Source organism: Myxine glutinosa, chromosome 3, assembly GCF_964187855.1.
Source record: "Myxine glutinosa chromosome 3, kmMyxGlut1.1, whole genome shotgun sequence".
Classification (NCBI taxonomy): Eukaryota; Metazoa; Chordata; class Myxini; order Myxiniformes; family Myxinidae; genus Myxine; species Myxine glutinosa.
In genome coordinates this window covers 18,296,948-18,316,606 of record NC_136263.1, presented here as the reverse complement: position 1 = coordinate 18,316,606, position 19,659 = coordinate 18,296,948, and the positions used below count along the sequence as shown (strand labels likewise).

The 19,659-nt window shown below is 45.9% G+C and overlaps 1 protein-coding gene across 10 annotated transcripts in view; it reads right to left on the bottom strand.

Moving 5' to 3' along the window:
* Window positions 1-929: 929 nt before the first annotated feature.
* LOC137423796 (SH3 and PX domain-containing protein 2A) overlaps window positions 930-19,659 on the bottom strand; it is a 363,650-nt gene continuing 344,920 nt past the window's right edge. For 9 of the 10 annotated variants that reach the window (XM_078773721.1, XM_078773723.1, XM_078773730.1 and 6 more), the window contains 2 exons: window positions 8,894-9,022; window positions 930-4,394 (listed from right to left, as the gene is read on the bottom strand). In XM_078773721.1, the coding sequence (XP_078629847.1) occupies window positions 2,460-4,394; window positions 8,894-9,022 (2,064 nt within the window). In that variant the 3' untranslated portion in view covers window positions 930-2,459. The remainder of the gene's footprint in view (window positions 4,395-8,893; window positions 9,023-19,659) is intronic. The other variant, XM_078773722.1, reaches the window with a different exon arrangement.

The window sequence follows — 19,659 nt, the reverse complement described above, 5'->3', positions numbered from 1 at the left end:
CCAGATTCCAAAAACGTACTCCATACTCAAGTGTGTTCTGCGTCAGAAAACAGGTAGAACAAGCGTTACGCCTCGGTCCCCCGTCGGTGAAGTGATGTGAGTTGCCAAAGTGGAAGACGCAAGGCGGCCATCTTGGATTTTGACGTGGCGACACAATTTTCAATAGCGTTCTCCCTTATGCGTAGATACACCCACACACCAGATTAGAAGTTAGTAGTTCGTTTATTTTTCAAGATATTTCACTCACAAGGTTCAGACATATATATGGTGGTGGCCATCTTGGATTTTGACGTGGCGACCCAATTTTCAATAGCGTTCTTCCTTATGCCTAGATACACCCACACACCAGATTAGAAGTTAGTAGTTCGTTTAATTTTCAAGATATTTCGCTCACAAGGTTCAGACATACATGGCGGCGGCCATCTTGGATTTTGACGTGGCGACCCAATTTTCAATAGCGTTCTTCCTTATGCCCAGACACACCCACACACCAGATTAGAAGTTGTTACTTCGCTTATTTTTCAAGATATTCCGCTCACAAGCTTCAGACATACATGGCGGTGGCCATCTTGGATTTTGACGTGGGTTGCACCCGCACACCAAATTAGAATTCAGTCCTTCGCTTACGCACGCATGCACACGAACGTACGCATGGACGGACGGACGGAGGGGAAAACCATAGTCCCCCTTTCGCTCCGTGGTGTGACGGGGGACAACAAAGGATGGAATCACCAAAGCATTGATCGGATTATGCCAACCCGCCATGGGAAGGAAGAAGGAGTTTCACACGAAGGGAGCAACCCGATGAAAGGTTAACGGCCGAAATGTCAGTTTCTCCTCGCTTCCCGCAGCGGTAAAATTCCGTGGATTTCAACTATTGTACTTACCCAACAAGAGCTCATCTGAAAGTTGTTGAACACACACCACAGTTGCTCTTATGCTCTTTATTATTCAAACTCGTTAAGGACATGACAGCATGTGCACAGCGCAGCGGAGACACAAAACACGGCTGTGCGTGCTCATATATAAAAAGACAAAAAATAGCGTTTCCTTATTATTATTATTATTATTAATTTTTTTTCCATACGAATTTACAGCATTCCTCCTCGAACAAGAAAACAAACAATATAATCATTCCAATGAAAAGGCAAGTAACTCGTCATTAAAACGGCACACTGACTGCGCGTCATGCGACTGAACTCGGTGTCGAGGGAACTTGCATGTCTTCAGTGAGAATAACAGTTGACAAAACAAACATTGCCTGTAATCTCCTAAAAAAAACAAAAAAAAAACAACAACAACAACAACAAAAAAAACCAGAGAGCCCTCTCCCAAACCCAAAACCACCCTCACCCTCACCCTAAAAAAACACAACAGCAAACAAACCATAGTACACAACATTGTTTTTGTATAGCTATATGGCTTTTGACACAAATTTGGTAAACAACGGTCCATAATGCTTTGACAAGAAAAAAATATTTATATATTTATATTTATTTATATATATATATATATGTATATATATATATATATATATATATATATATACATATATAATTATGTAAGTGCACACTGGGTATACAAAAAAAAGAATCTTCACCGAGTGTTCCAGGGTTTAAACCTGTGGTGCAACGAGCAATCTTGCAAGTTCTCCTCTCAATTGAGACCCCGGGGTCGCGATCACGACATCACAAGAAATGAGCTGGAGGCCTTTATTGCAATATCGCTCCAGACTAATCGAAATGACCACAAGGAGAAAGTGCTGCGAACAAATCAGAAGCCAGAACGGCACGGACTCGTGTCCGGCGCCAATTTTTGTTGATTCTGGCCATCCGTCCTGGAAAATTTCTTCGCCAAAAGATATCGGCTCACTACCGTTTGAGGCAAACGGAAGACGCTCTCGACACGGATTGTGCTTTGTGCAAACGCTGGCGAATTACCTTCAACGATTCATCAACGTGCGAGACTCTCTTTCCATATTCTTCCCCCAATCAGAAGCATCTCGTGACCCCATCCATCGTTTTTCCTAGGGAGATAAGTGCACCTGATGCAAAATAAAAATAATTACCTGGATTTCTGACAGCAGAAATGATCACTTTCTGTTGATGCCTCACCTGAGAGGCGAACGCGTTTCATACTGCAGTGCAAAACGCGTGCACAAATCACCTGCAGCGAATGTTTCGTTTGTTTTTAATGAGTGTGTGTCATTACTTATGACCTTTTCGAAACAGCATTGCGTGTATTATCACCTCCTCTGCACCAAAGGTGCGTTTATAGACGATCCTTCGTCGGTGCTTGCAACGACGCCCCCTCCATACTCACAGATTCCAGCTCTGGAGCCAGTCGTCCCATTAAGATGTGCGGACGAGGAAAAGAATAACTATCCACAGCACAAAAATAATTTCGCTCCCCGTGAAATGTTCATCGCTAGTCGTCCATCTCACAAAAGCTTTCGGCTGTTAAATTGGCTCCTTCTTCGAGTCTTCACCGTGTCGTGTTTGCAAAGAACGTCCACCTAGGAGCACCTTCCTCTCAAGGTAATTAGATGGTGCCCAACCTTCGCTGTCTTCACAACGTCCATCTAAAACTTTGCAATACCACCAGCCGTTCGGATGCCTCTCAATTACTTCCAACGAGACACCTTCATCGAAACCTAGGGTTTCGTCATCTCCGGCATAATCTGCAATCGCGACGTAAACGTCTCCAGAAAGCGGCATGGGCCGGGAAATAAGCTCGGCTCGCAGTGCTTGGCCCAGGAATGTCCGTGACTGCAAACGATCAGATCGAGACCTTCCCAAGCTCAATGTACCGTTCTCCATAGTGCTGACGTCTGTTCTCTCCCTTGGGCTCGAACCACCTGAAGAGGTTTGATGCATCTGTGTGTCTCTGCGTGTTCCAGAAAAGACATCACGGGGATCGCGGCGGCTTAAACGTGGTGAAGAACGTTGGGCACCGTTCATATCCATAGAGCTGGAAGCTCGATGATTTGCAGCAGGTAGTGTCTTCACCTTCTCAAGGATCCTTGAAGAGGGCGATGGATGGCACCGTGCCCCTGAGTACGATTCCAAGTTCTCCATACGAATCGATTTTTCAATCGGGGCAGGCAGTCTTCTTCCACCATGTCGTCCCATGCTTGGACTCAGTTTTGGAGGTGGAGGTCGTTTCGGCGGCAAGCTGTTGTCCTGTGAACGCCATTGGTCCGGATCTGTACCATTGATAGCCTTTGACACCTGAGACCCCAAACCTCTCCTAGAAATGCTTCCAGTCGATGCGACGTACAGTCTGGTTTCGAGGTACGAAGCAGGAACCCAACCTTCATCAACACCTGACCTGACAAACCACCAGCCACCATCTTTCTTTTCCAACACATCTACCTCATCACCTTCATTCAAACAAAGCTCTGAGTTTTGCACTTTTTCAAAGCGTGCAACAGCACGGTATGGCTCACCCTTTCCACTCAGCTCTATATGCCCTGTGCCATTTTGTCCACCACTGGCCTGACTACTTTGTCCAGATTTCTTTGACCCAGCCTCCCCCAGAGTTCGAATGCCATTAATAATTTCCTCAGATCCTCCCTCTTTCTTCTCAGAGCCTGGCCCTGCTTCATTTTTGCCTCTAGGAACAGTCCCAACCTCAAAACGTCCTGGAGACCCTCCAGGATTTGAGGCAATATAGTTTGTCATGGGTTTCGGTCGAAGAGAGGGTTTCACTCCGCGTCCATGTGTCAAACAAGCACTGCTATCGTACATCTCTCCACTCACCGACTGTGCATTTGATCTTGGCAGGGTAGCTCGACCAGTAACGACGTCACGACAGCCGTCTCGTCCAACATCTTCTCGCGTCTCAGAACCATCGCTGTCCAGCCGTGGCCGTACGCTCGCTCTTGGGGTACTCATTGGTGACAGTAGCACTGGGTTACCCCTGGTGACGGTTGTTCGGCTCTGAGCAGTAATCACGGAAGGGGGTACTGTTGCTGTTACAGGGCGTGGACTCCCTGGACTTTCTGACCCTGTGCTGCAGGTAGTCTTGGTAGTTGGTGATATCTTGGTTACCGCTCGAGGGCTCCCATTCCCTCGTGCACATCGTATTGTGGCCATTACGTCAGGGCAATCAACTGCAGGTACATCGTAAATATGCTCCCGCACTGTACTTGGTGAACGTCCATTCACCTCGGTCTCTCGGCTTCTTGCTCTATCGTCACTGTGCCGACCATCCGCACTGCTTGCCCGCGTGCGACCTGGAGGTGCTGGTGGAGGGACTTTGGGTCGCGTTACATTGCTCGTCCTTCGCACAAGGTTGACCTTCTTCCTCTTCTCAATATACGACGCTGGTGCCCAACCTTCATCATGTCCAATTTGTACATACCACCAGCCGCTCACACACTTCTCGATAACCTGTTTTCCCATGGGTAGGAGGAAGTAGACATAAAGAGGAAAAGGGGAAAGAGAAAAATTCAGGGCAATACAAGAGCTTTCATATACACAAGTTACATACACTAGTGAGGTACCCGTGCTAAGCACGGGTGGGAGGCCAGAAGCAAACAGACAATGCAGAAACGGCGAATACTAAAGCAAGAATCCAATAAATTCCACATTCCTGTAGCACCGTCAGTCGCACGTCAGACATGGACAGCAAGTTCGTGAAGGACTTCCATGAAAAACGTACCCGTTGGCAAACAAATGGGTGCGTTTGTTCCATACCCAGTCAATGGCGAATCTGCATATGGCGATCCGCGAATTCATGTTTAGAAGGTAGAAACCGTCACGGCATTTCGTCATTTACTTGAACTGGATATCTAATTTTTCATTCCAAACAGCATAACTCCAATCACAAATGAAATAATATTAATATAAAAAATAAACTTTTAACAACATTCGTGACATAAACAAATATTTAAATTCTGATGTGAAGTTCCGTACGGTTGGGTGAACACAATTACGAATTCAAAATCGTACTTGTATTCACTCAATTCCAATCATCTATTGATACTTTAACAAAACGATTAACACGATTTACGTTCAACGATTAAACATTACGATTGAATGACGGTTGTATTGGGATATTATCAAACCCGCGCATTGCCGTCATCTGTCCACTTCCGCATTCGCGGCAGGTTCATAATTGTCATCAAAATCTAAACAGTATTTGTAGAATTTCAACAAAAGCCACATCACTGTTCATATCGGTAAATATTATTCCATCGTGTTTGGAAAAACTGGAAAATTGCAAAACTTGGAAAAATTGGGAAAAAAATATTGCCTATTTTACTCCCAGGGGTCCCAGGAATACCCACCCAAAATATCGTTGCGATCGGTTGAGCCGTTGTTGCGGTACCTTCGAACGGACAGACGGACATTTGGTGAATTATAGTAAGACAAGGAGAAGGAACTGATGCAGGAGGAAGTCATTAATTGAAAGCAAGATCTCCGGTTAATGCGGTCAACTTCATGTTCGACGAAGAAGAATGCAGCAAGTGAGCTGAGTCAACATACGTCTGCTGAGGAGTTGGAAGGTAAATATGAGGTAAACCTATTAACATTTAAGTCGATGAACGAAACTGACTGTGCAACAGAAATCAATTACCATTTGGGGGTTCAACTCATGACATTTTTGGGAAATTGCTTGTCACGTTTAAATTTACAAGCATGACATGATAAGTGGTGGAATCGGTTGAATTTCTATAAATCCACAACCACACTGGCACTGTTTTTTGTTGATGGTGCAAAGACAAGTTTGAATGAACATGTGACCGTGAGCAACTTCACATCGTGCAAAGCACGTCGGGTTTGTTAGGACACAAGAACGACACCTGGTAGAGAGCATACCTCCACCTGGCTGAACAGTTTACGTTTTGTATCTTACTGATAGGCCGGATCTGGATCCGAACCAAAAGCCAAAATCTAATCGGCTTGTTGTTTGTCACTTCCAACAAATCAGCCACCAGGTTTTGTCATAATCCGTCCACAACTTTTTGAAATATCGTGCGATATATCGCTTTTCGCTCCATCTCTCAATAGTGAAGAAACACTTAAAAAAATAAAAAATACTCGTATCTGGATCAGGACCTTCACCAAAATCTAATCAATTCGTCCTTGTCATACACAAAATATGTCCACTTTTTTTCGGCAGAATCCGTCCATTACCTTTTGAGATAAACCAGGTGCTGGAAGTAACTAGTTATGTGGATGTTATCTTTGTTATTTATGTTATCAAAGTTATCTTTGCTGATGACTCCACTCTCTGCCGCTCCATTCCTGATCCCTCAGATCGGCAGTCTGCAGCCTCCTCACTCTCTGCAGACCTGGACAAAATCACAGACGGGTCAAACAAGTGGAACATGTCTTTCAATCCTGTCAAATCTCACACTCTTACGATGTCTCTCCGAAAGGACCGACTGGAAAACCCTCCCATGTACTTTCTGAACAATCCTCTCCAAGAAGTTCTGTCACTCAAGCTTTTGGGTCTCACTATCTGCCATGATCTTTCCTGGGAAAACCACATTTCCAAGCTGGCCTCCAAAGCCAGTCGCCGACTGGGCATCCTCCGTCGTGCGAAGTCCTTCCTTGGCACACCTGAGCTCCTCACCACATATAAAGCTTTCATCCGCAGCTCAATGGAATACTGTTTCCCCCCCTGGGCTGGTGCTCCTGCCTCTCACCTAGCTCATCTTCACGCTGTTGAAACCAAAGCTTTCAGAATCATTGGAATCTCCCGCGATGAAGCTGATTGTGAGGGCCTTTCACTCACTCATCGCAGGCAGGTTGGTGGTCTTTCTGTCTTCTACCGACTCCTCTCCGGCCTTGCTCTCCCAACTCTCTCTGTGCTCTGTCCCTCAAATATTCCTACAGGTCGCACAAGATCTGCCTGCAACCCTCTTATGGTTAAACTGCCAAAATCAAGACTCTCTGCTCACCTTCACTCCTTCATTCCTCTTTTCTCCCGCCTCTGGAACAAACTCCCCCACTCCCTTCAATCCCACTCCCCCCTCCAGGTCTTTAAAGCAGCTGTTCACTACCATCTCTTATCTTCCCCCATTCAAAACCTTGATCTTTTCTACCCCCGTTACTTCACCCGTTCCACTTTTTTGAAATTCCAACTTCTTTCCTGGAAGTCCTTGCAGTGTCCATATGTTTTATACCTCTTCCACCCTCCCCTTCCCATGCCTCCGCCCCCCAAGCCCTCTCCCTCCTACAGATCGCTCGATGTCCCTGCTCTCAAATGTTGTGTTTGTGTCCTTCCCCCTCTCTCCCCATCTTGTCTACCGCTCCCCTTATTATATGTTTTATGAGTCGGTTTGACTTTTTGTGTGATTAATGTTAGCTCTTTCATGAGCCTCGACCTTGTATACAAAAAAAAGAAGAAAAAAAAAGTGTAGGCAGATTAGATTGAGCGGTATTTGGGTCAAACATCATCGGACGTTTTATATTAAAATTGGCAATACAATTAGAGATTAGAAGCTCCTGTCCATTGGGGCAATTGAACCCCCCTCAACCGTACAATTCTGTGGAAAAATTGATGGAGTGAATCAGAGATCTGATTAATTCACGAGGTTGCTAAAATATAACAATCATTGTGACATTTCAGAGTTGGCTACTGTTAATCGATGTTAATCGGCGAGTCTATATCCATTGGTACACAGATTATAAGCATATTGCGAGCATAATGAGCTTGTTAAGCATCGCGGCCAAACTGCATTGGGTGCAATTATGAAAGAGCAAAGCTTCTGTGAAAACCATTAATTAGCAAACTAAATGCACATTCTGCCAGAATAAAGATCGCCATAACAAATATGGGGGAAAAAGAAAGCTGGAACTTTGGATGTTAAAACTCGTCACTTGGGAGAACGAGGGTTCATAGAACACAATACGCCACGCAGTGTTCAAGTCGATACGGTGAAAATTTTAACAAATAACGATTTTAGCGATCGTTAAAGAAAATCCGACGTGCAGCGTGATTGAAGCAGTCCCGAATACCACCCTCATGTACCACCCATTGCAGTGCGGCTAAAGTGGAGGTTCCTGGAAGTGAAAGAAGGCGATTTGTGTTCTCCGGGGTTCAAGTGTATAATTAAGTAAAAGTAAAATAGAGATTGTAAAAGTCGCATAAATAAATTAATTTGGGTTTTACCGCCATTTCCCGCAGCGTCTATTACATCACCTGATCTGACACGTTGCACTAGCTCTTCGTGCCTGTTGGTTGCGTCCATTATGACGTCCTTAAAACAGTAAGTTAAGTTTCCTGTTTGGAATGATTTTCAATTTTGTTGAAAATCATGACATGACCCAATTGCTTAGCCCCACTTTTCGCTTCGTGTGCGCGGAGTAATAAAGGATTGCCAAAGATTGTTGAAAAAGGAATGCTGTTGATTTCTAATTGTAACACCGATTTCTAATTGTAACACCGATTTCTAATTGTAACACCGATTTCTAATTGTAACACCGATTTCTAATTGAAATATGCAACGAGCATGCTAACCATTCTCAACCAATTGTTCTTTTGTTTATAATCTACATTATTTGTAACGTGAGCAATAGACTGGAAGCAGTACAAATAGGCCTCCCAAATAGTCCCTATTATGTGTGGATGGAATGGAGGGACCTGGGGTGACATCAGAGATGGAGGGAGGGGCGGAGACTTCAGGGTTCACAGGTCAAAGGGAGGGGTTAGAAAGAGTTGAAAGAACGGAAGTCGGGGTCAATGGTCAGAAGCACAGAGAAAATGCACCCAAAGTGGGGAATTAAAAAAACAAACTTTTAGAGGAGAAGAGCCTCTAACTTTTTATTTCTTTCCTTCCATTGTTCTACCAAACGGTTTGCTAGTTGTTAGGCCACAGTGTGGGATTTCTTTTTCTGACCTTCCATAGCATCACTTGAAAAATTAGCAGGTGTCTCACCTCAAGTTTCTGCCCTCCACGGAAGCTAATCCCATCGGAGATGGTTGTTTGGAACTCAGCAATGGTGTAGTACTCCATCTCCACGGATGGAGGCGCAGGAGGCTTCGGCAACTGTAAACCACGGGCCTGCTGGGACAGGAATTTGCAAACATAGTACACGCGGTGCACCGAATATTGGCCCTCGAGTGCACGAGATTCGCAAGTGACATTGCAAAAACAGCAGTCTACATAGTACATATGGATGGCAGGGAAGGGGTTAAATTGGGAAAAATGTATTTTAGTAATGAAAAGAATGAAGGAAAGTGAAAACAAAGATAGAAAAGTTGGCCTGGAGCCTGGAGGAAGGGTAAGGGATGATGGGTTGGAGAAGAGGAGGAGGATAAGGAGGACAAGGCCAAGAAGGAAAAGAAGAGGAGGAAGCTGAAAAGGACGTTGAATAAGATAATTAAGATGAGGAGGAAGATGATGAGGAGGTGGAGGAAGATGACGAAGATGAGGAGTAGGCAGAGGGAGACGATGCGGTGGCAGAGTAAGAATATGATGAGGTGTAGGTAGAGGAAGAAGATGACGAAGATAAAGAGGAGGCGGAGGAAGAGGAGGAAGGGGAGGAAGATGACAAAGATGAGGAGGAAGGGGAGGAAGATGACAAAGACAAGGCGGAGGAAGACGACAAAGATGAGGCGGAGGAAGATGAAGTGGAGTAAGATGATGAGGCTAAGGCGGAAGAAGACGAGTCTGAGTAAGAAGAGGAAGACGAGGCGGAGTAATAATGCGAGGATGAAGTGGAGGATGACAGGAAGGAAGAAAACTAGGACGAGATGGAGGCCGAAGACTATGGCAGGAAGGGGGAAGACGGGGACGAGGGGGAAGATGAGGATGAGGGGGGAAGACGAGGACGCGGGGAAGATGAGGATGAGGAGGAAGACGAGTATGAGGGCGAAAACAAAGACAAGTTGGAGTATAAAAAGAATCACCCATTTATTTGTGTTCTGCACGTATTTGGCCACAAAAGTCATCCAATAAAAACACAAGGGGACGAACTAATATAAAGTTATTATTTCACTTCCTGGGATGGTCGTACAGTATTATCCCCTAGTTACCCTGCGCTCGCGAAGCGAAATGCAGGGTTAAGCATTCGGGTCCGTCTGTACGTCGTACGTGCGTGTTTGCATTAAAAAAAAAAACATTTTCTCAGCAACCGTTGGTCCGATTGACATGAAATTTTCACCATAGGAGGGCCTCCTCCAGTAGAATATTTTAGTGAATATTATGACGTCATCTTGCCATCTACGGGCGCCATCTTGGAAAAAACAAAAAACTTTGCACCTCTATATCTCAAAAACCGCAGCACAGAAATAATTGAGACAGGTCTCATTGCAAAGAACTCTCCATGCGGATTAACATATGTGAATGATGACCTCATAGGTGCCGCCGTTATGACGTCATAATTCGACATGTAAAAAACGTTATCCGATCAGGATGAAATTTCTTGAGCATCTTCTCGGTATAAATTGATGAAGAAATAAAATTATAATGAAGTCGCAGGTCACATAGTTCGGACACCATATTGTTTTGAGTAAAAAACCACTAAATCCAATTTTCTCCTGAACGACTGAACAGATCGAGGCCAAACTTTGCAGGCGGAATCGCATACACATGACGAACAAAAAAGTCAGCTAGAATGACGTCATGCGTCACATGGTTACGGAGTTATGACGTGTTTAGGCATAAACGTTTAAAACCAATCTCCTCCCTCATTTGTGATCCTATCGAGGGGAAACTTCACAGATGTGTTCAGTATATCAGTCTATTAAAACGACCTTTTGGAATTTGCGATAGGTCACGTGGTTTGGCAGATATGAATAATTAAACGACAATATTAAAATTTTTATAACTCTTAAACCGCTTCATTGATCGACGTGAAACTTTATATTATAGTAGAGGTAATGAAGTGTAAAATGAGTGCAAAATTTCAAGATGATTGGATGTACGGTCTGGAAGCTAGAAGTTGTTATTGCGTGAAGAAGCAGAGTCTTCTAGAGTGGGCATGGAATTAATTATCACATGCACATGACGAGCAGGCAAAGTACGGAGCGACCTCAAGGGGTCATTTTGACCTCGAATAAAATTCTGATTTCAGATTTGTCGATCGCTGAGGTATATCAACACATGACCAAAACAGATTTGGCGAAATGCTGTCAGCATTTTAAAAATTGAAAGGTGGCTCATTGTAAAGAACTCCATATGGGGAATAGGTGTTAACGATGACGTCATTGGTGCCATAATTATGACGTCATAATTCGACAGGGACAACGCTTAGTCTGATCAGTTTGAAATTTATTGAGCATGATCGATGCAACAATTATATTAGAGAATATAAATTTATGATGTCATCGCTCATGTGGTCTGGTAGCCATATTGGATCAAAAAAAAAAGAAACGTTCAAAAATAGAATATTGGCTTTCACCAAGTTGACTTTGCAGGGTAAGTTGCAAGTTGACTTTGCAGGATCCAAATCTTTCCTCTTCTCCAATGGCTTGATCTCTGATCATCAATTTGGTTTCAGACCAGGTCACTCTACTCTGGACATGCTGCTTCTGCTGTCTCAACAATGGATGGAGGTCCTCAATGCCAAACAGGAAATTAGAGCTGTCTCCCTCGACATATCACGTGCCTTCGACACGGTCTGGCACCCCGCTCTGCTCACCAAACTCTCCTCCTTTGGTATCCATGGAAATCTCCACGCATGGCTGGCGGACTTCCTCTCTAGTCGTCGTCAACGTGTGGCCCTGAATGGGTTTCTCTCATCTCCTCTTCCTGTTCAGGCTGGAGTTCCCCAAGGCAGTGTTCTGGGCCCCGTGCTTTTTCTGGTCTTCATCAATGATCTCTCTGACTCTCTCGAAAATCCTCTCTATCTCTTTGCTGATGACTCCACTCTCTGCCGCTCCATTCCTCTTCCCTCAGATCGGCAGTCTGCTGCCTCCTCACTCTCTGAAGACCTGGACAAAATCACAGACTGGTCAAACAAGTGGAACATGTCTTTCAATCCTGACAAATCTCACACTCTTACTATGTCTCTCTGAAAATATCGACTGGACAACCCTCCCATCTACTTTCTCAACAATCCTCTCCAAGAAGTTCTGTCGCTCAAGATTTTGGGTCTCACTATCTGCCATGATCTTTCTTGGGAAAACCACATTTCCAAGCTGGCCTCCAAAGCCAGTCGCCGACTGGGCATCCTCCGTCGTGCGAAGTCCTTCCTCGGCACACCTGAGCTCCTCACCACATACAAGGCTTTCATCCGCAGCTCAATGGAATACTGTTCTCCCCTATGGGCCGGTGCTCCTGCCTCACACCTAGCTCGGCTTCACGCTGTTGAAACCAAAGCTTTCAGAATTATTGGAATCTCCCGCGATGAAGCTATCTCTGAGGGCCTTTCACTCACTCACCGCAGGCAGGTAGGTGGTCTTTCTGTCTTCTACCGACTCCTCTCCGGCCTTGCACCCCCAGCTCTCTCTGTGCTCTGTCCCCCAAATATTCCTACAGGTCGCACAAGATCTGCCAGCAACCCTCTGATGGTTAAACTGCCGAAATCTCGGCTCTCCGCTCACCTTCACTCTTTCATTCCTCTTTTCTCCCGCCTCTGGAACAAACTACCTCACTCCCTTCAATCCCACTCCTCCCTCCAGGTCTTTAAAACAGCTGTTCACCACCATCTCTTATCTTCCCCCATCCAAAACCTTGATCTTTTCTACCCCCGCTAATTCACCCCAGATCCACCTTGTTTGAAATTCCAACTTCTTTCCTGGAAGTCCTGGCAGTGTCCATATGTTTTATACCTCTCCCACCGCCCCCTTCCCATGCCCCCCCCCCCAAAGCCCTCGTCCTCTCTCAGATCTCTCGATGTCTCCATGTCTCTCGGTCCCTGCTCTCAAATGTTGTGTTTGTGTCCTTCCCCCTCTCTCCCCATCTTGTCTACCGCTCCCTATGTTATATGTTTTATGTGTCGGTTTGTCTTTCTGTGTGATTAATGTTCGCTCTTTCACGAGCCTCGATCTTGTATACAAAAAAAAAAAAAAAAAAAAAAAAAAAAAAAAAAAAAAAAAAAAAAAAAAAAAAAAAAAAAAAAAAAAAAAAAAAAAAAAAAAAGTATTCTATGAATACCATCTAGTTTGTCAAGCATCCAACAATTCTGTTTTTTTTTGCACCACTCTTACAATGCCCATGTTCACTGTTGATGTCACGTGCATGCAAGTACTACCAAAGGTGAGTGTATACAGTTCATAATGCATTTGATGCCAACTCCTTGAAGAAATCAACGACTATCTTATGTGCGATGAAGTACAACACACACCAAGCAGTCCTCAGACTCTTTATGAATCTGCTTATGTATCCAGGTGTTTGCCACTAGATGGCGTTAATCAAACGCATTGGCTCTGAATCTGGGAATGCTGGGATGCTTGAGCTCCAGAAAGGCGTTTGTGGCCAGCCAATTGGTCTGTGATCGACCAGATGTGATCAACCAGATGGGAACTACCGGTTTATTGTTAAACAATGGACATCATTGTATAAGCAGCTGTGGCATTGTCGATGTTCCAATAAAAAAACTAGAACATAATCTTCAGCCAAGAAAAGTTTCACCACAAGATGAGTCCTCAAATGCTTCATCGATTGGACTGGAGTTTTAGATCTCATGGGGTTAACCCTCATTTAACCTCCAACTCTGGACATCCCATTGCAGTGCAGAATCTAAACATGAAGGCCACGAAAACTAGTATATAGTAAGCTACACTGGGCCCAAGCCTTGCTTGATGGACAGTTCAACTTGATGGGGTGGCCTCCATTTTTGAATACTGATCTTCCCAACTCCAAGCAGCTATTTTTTGGAGAACATTACAGATTGGTTGAATCATTGCTGCGAGAGTGGCTGTGCCATTGATGGAGGGTGGAATTTGCCCAGGGTTCCCAGGCAATAGTTAAACCTGGTCTTTGTGTCCTTGAGAAAACAATGAAAATATGCTTACACCATTGCGATATTGCTTTGTATGATATAACTCGCAATTACTCGTGTTTCACATGTCTTTTGGTGGTTTGGAGCTCCTGCATCCCACCTTCAATACCTGAAAGAAACAGAGGCTAAGGCCTTGGGCATCTCCTTTCAAGGTAGACAAATTCATTTTCCCCATTACCAAGCACATGGTAGCTCCTTTACTATGAGCTGATAGGATGGCAAAGAGGTGTGCAGTACATCACCTGGGTTTGAATCCTGACCCAGATATAAACCGCCATCCTGGTGTTTCACATGGAGGAAAGAAGAAGAACCACCTTTAGTGGCCGTTTTTCCCCGCAGAGCAGAGGTTGGCCTTTTTCGGGCACCGTGGTCCCCCTTTTTGAAGCAATGTTTTACGGCCGGATGCCTTCCTGCCGCCAACCCTGTTAGTCGCCTCTTGCGACACACAGGGAATTACCAGTGAACTGGTACTCAATTTGCCGACCTCGGAAGGATGACAGGCTGAGTCAACCCCCCTGGCGTTAATTCAGCGATCGACCGGATTCGAACCCAGGATCCTAGGATCCCAAGCCGGCACCCTAACCGCTAAGCCAACACCAGACTGTGTTTCACATGAAGAGCGATTCACAGATGTGTGTGTTGTCCCTTGGATGGACATTAATCTGGGCGTCCCGTCTGCCGGAATTAGTTGGTCAATGTCAAATGCCCTATGGTGTCCCTTGCGAAAAGTAGGCGAGCTATCACCGGCACCACGTACAAATTAAAATTTTCTGCTCGAAACAGCAGAGGGCTCTGCATCAGTGGCACAGCGATGCTCTCGCCCAGCCAGTGATGCCACCCCGCAGCCTTGTTCTGCATACAAACGAAGAAGAATTTACCCCAGATCCACTTTTTTGAAATACCGACTTCTTTCCTGGAAGTCCTAGCAGTGTCCACGTGTTTTTTTTTTAACCTCTCCCCCCCCCCTTCCCACGCCTCCTCCCCCCCCCCCCACAGATCTCCCGATGTCCCTGCTCTCCATCTTGGTCTCCTGCTCCCTTTATCATATGTTTTATGTGTCAGTTTTTCTTTTTGTGATCAATGTTAGCTCTTTCACGAGCCTCGACCTTGTATAAAAAAAAAAAAAAAAAAGGAGAGGAAGATCAGATCTCATACCCCAAGCTCCACCTCCAACCCCCTGTGCTCTGTACCACAAGGCCACAAGATGTTCTCATAATATATTGTTCTGTCCAATCCAACATTTCTGTGGTCTGGTGCTCTGTAAGCAACACGTGGCATCATAAAGTATGTTGTCATTCAAAATAGGACATTAAGCTGGCTGTCCCTGTCGGATAGTGCCATTACCTCTTAAAGTTAAAGACCCCATAAGTACATTTCAAAAAGAGTGGGCCACCTTTGTGCCACTATCCCGGTCAAATTCAAAATTCCTGCTTGCAAAGAAGTGGCAAACCACCCAGTGCTTTTTCTGCTTCGAAACTGCTTGGGCAGCACCGAGGACCCTCTTAAGAGTGTGACATTAAACAATGATGACCCACGTGAGCTACATCATCCCTCACCTCATTCAATGCATGCAAGTCTCGCATGCACGCGGCAATGGCCATTGCAAGCCGAGGCCTATTGGTCTCCCAAAACACGATCAGAACTTAAAAAAAGTAGCGACTTCACACAAAGTGGTGTTACCATATTAGGTCTTCAACGGAATGGACCCTGAAACAACAACAACGCCCAAATCTTGAGCAAATGGGTTTTCAAAGTTCAGACATGAATCAGACAGGTTTCAGGATTGGTAGTACATCGGCCATGTTGGAACAATTCAGTTGTTATGCAACGGAATGAATATCCGAGCATGTATACACCTGTCAGAAATAAAAAGGTTACACAGCTTATAAAATGAACAAGGTGTGATATTCGAATACTAAAAGAGTAACATCATCATTAGCCAAGCTTTTACAAAGTACAGAGTGTGGCTGACATGCACGCACGCACACACCTCCTTCTGGGTAGGTGGCCATGCCTCACACACCTCCTTCTGGGTAGGTGGCCCTGCCTCACACTCCTCCTTCTGGGTAGGTGGCCCTGCCTCACACTCCTCCTTCTGGGTAGGTGGCCCTGCCTCACACTCCTCCTTCTGGGTAGGTGGCCCTGCCTCACACTCCTCCTTCTGGGTAGGTGGCCATGCCTCACACACCTCCTTCTGGGTAGGTGGCCCTGCCTCACACTCCTCCTTCTGGGTAGGTGGCCCTGCCTCACACTCCTCCTTCTGGGTAGGTGGCCCTGCCTCACACTCCTCCTTCTGGGTAGGTGGCCCTGCCTCACACTCCTCCTTCTGGGTAGGTGGCCCTGCCTCACACACCTTCTGGATAGGTGGCCCTGCCTCACACACCTCCTTCTGGGTAAGTGGCCCTGCCTCACACTCCTCCTTCTGGGTAGGTGGCCCTGCCTCACACTCCTCCTTCTGGGTAGGTGGCCCTGCCTCACACTCCTCCTTCTGGGTAGGTGGCCCTGCCTCACACTCCTCCTTCTGGGTAGGTGGCCCTGCCTCACACTCCTCCTTCTGGGTAGGTGGCCCTGCCTCACACTCCTCCTTCTGTGTAGGTGGCCCTGCCTCACACACCTTCTGGATAGGTGGCCCTGCCTCACACACCTCCTTCTGGGTAGGTGGCCCTGCCTCACACTCCTCCTTCTGGGTAGGTGGCCCTGCCTCACACTCCTCCTTCTGGGTAGGTGGCCCTGCCTCACACTCCTCCTTCTGGGTAGGTGGCCCTGCCTCACACTCCTCCTTCTGGATAGGTGGCCCTGCCTCACACACCTCCTTCTGGATAGGTGGCCCTGCCTCACACACCTCCTTCTGGGTCCCACGAGCTCTCAGAGACAAACCTCAAGTCGGTACTTGCGCAGCTTGTCGTAATATCCATTCTTTTTACTCCGAATGCTCCTTAGATACGCATCCTTTTCTACAACATCATATTGTGCTTCTGTATGGCTATTCTTTTTTTTTTTGTATTCAAGATTGAGGCTCATGTAAGAGCTAACATCAATCACAAAAACAACAACAAACGGCCACACAAAACATACAATAAAGGGAGCGGGAGAGAAGATGGGGAGAGAGGGAAGCACTCAAGTACAACAGCAGAGAACAGGGACATCGGGAGATCTGTGGGAGGGAGAGGGCTTTGGGGAGGAGGCATGGGAAGGCAGGGGGGGGGGGGGGGGGATTAGGCACGACAGAGGATGTTCAGTCGGTGACTGGCTTTGGAGGTCAGATTTGAAATGTGGTTTTCCCAAGAAAGATCATGGCAGATAGTGAGACCCAAAAGCTTGAGCGACAGAACTTATTGGAGAGGATTGTTCAGAAAGTGGATGGGAGGGTTGTCCAGTCGGTCTTTTCGGAGAGACATAGTGAGAGTGTGAGATTTGTCAGGATTGAAAGACATGTTCCACTTGTTTGCCCAGTCTGTGATTTTGTCCAGGTCTGCAGAGAGTGAGGAGGCCGCAGACTGCCGAACTGAGGGATGAGGAATGGAGCGGCAGAGAGTGGAGTCATCAGCAAAGAGATAGAGAGGATTTTCAAGAGAGATAGAGATAGAGATAGAGAGGCTGACACGGTGCTGGACTTTGTGGCACTTGAACAATTGTTTTTACCTTGGTGACTTCAGGTTCACCAGTCAAAGCCTCTGTTATAATATTAGGAGAGACCTTGGGCCTATTTCTCCCACTCAGTTTACCATCGACTCATGAGGTGAAATGCTTCAGCTAAACTGAACACCACTAATTTCAAAGCCAGATAAACTGGCACCTCTCGCTGGGGTAGCTTGAGATCTGCACTTTCTGGAAGCTTCTGGAATGTTCTTCACACAGTCCTCTCTGCTGAAGTGAGAGCAGGGATTAATGAGGGATCACAAGGACAATGGTGTCACACGTCACTGCCCTCTCCGCGCGTTGTTCCCCTCACGTATCTGAAGGGCACACGTGGTGCACCAACAACCCCCATTCTGGTTAAACTCCCTCAATCCAGGATCACTGCTCACCTCCACTCATTCATCCCTCTGTTTTCCCACCTGTGGAACCTACTTCCACATCCTCTTCAATCTCATTCTTCCCTCCATATCTTCAAGCCAACTGTTCCCCAACATCTCAGATCACTCCCCCATCCAAAACCATGATATTGTCCACCCCCATCCCCCATCCCACAAATGCGCAGTTTTCAATTCCTGAGAGTTTGTTCCTGTATCCATATTGTCCACCACTGCATTCTACTCTACCCCTCGTTTGTCCCTCAGCCTTGCTGTTGGTGGTTCCCCTTCTCTCTCTGCTGTTCCTTTTGCCCTTTTTGCCACCTGATCCGTTCTGTGTTCTAGCTCTTCCATGAGCCTCGATTTTGTATACAAAACGAACATACAGTACATGCTAGGTACACCAGAATGCCACCCTATACTACGTCACTGCCCCATGTGTATCCCGAGATGCTGCACAATACTCGTGCTGGTAAAGGCTTGTGTCAATCCGCATCTGCGGACAAGATGCACTCCGGATTTTCATCAACCAAATGTCGATAGGTGTATGTATGTTTACCATTGTGTGAAGTGAGGTGAGGTAGACGTATCACCTGTTCACCCCTTGGTGCTGTCTTGCTCTGACAAAGGGCTAATGCTCGAAATGCCATCCCGCACATTTCCCACAAAGGTAAACATACTCGTCGACTTTAGTTGATATTCATCCTATGGTACCTGCACCATTTACACCATGGCTCACAGAACAACCACCTTCCCCCCCTGCCATCGGTGGCCATCACATCCAGCCATTCCCAAATCCCTCAGCACACTCGGTCACTACAAACACATAATCCTTAAAATGGATCGAGGCTCTTTGGTTTGTACATTGAACCCTTTGGATGTCTCTGTTACTTTGCTTTGAACCTCCTCCCAGATTTGATTCACAATTTCTTTCCATTTTTGGGATCGCTTCCTGAGCATCCTCAGGGACTCCACTCCAGCAGTAGGTTTCCTTTCTGCCTATTGCACCAAAATCATTTCTTCACTTCCGCAATATTCACCCATCCCAATGTAAAACGCGGACAGTCTTGCGACTCCCAGATGGACTGCAAAATTGCATCATTTTTCTTCTTCTAGCAATCAGCTGCTTATAACGCTTTCCCTTTTTTAAAATCCCGGCCCAAAGGAAATGCCAGACTATTGCAATGCCCCTCTGTGTGTGTGTGTCTCTGTATCCGCGTCTATATATTTTCGCTTTAAAAATGGTTTTCTCTGCAACCGCTTGGCCGATCGAAGAAGAGGAAGGAAACAATGTCTCTCTGAGGAGACAATGCCAAGTGGTAACAATGCCAAGTCTCTCTAAGGTGAGCAACCATCTCAAATACAAGGCAAACAAGAAAGAGCAATCAGAGATGGCAAACCCTCGCCAGGATGTGTTTTCAGTGGTTTTTAAGGCTTTTGTGTTAAAACAAATATGGCGGCCGAACTACATGACCGATGACGTCTTCATTATTATTTTTTCTCCACCATTTTATCCCTAGATTATACTGAAGAAATTTCATCTTGATCGGATGAGGTTTTGTACTTGTCGAATTATGACGTCATAATGGAGGCACCTATGACATCATTATTAACATATTTTATTCCCCATGGAGAGTTCTTTACAATGAGCCATGTCTCAATGTTTTCTATTCAGCACTTTCGGAGATATAGAGGTGCAAATTTTTTCGGTTTTTCCAAGATGGCGGCCGAACCACGTGACC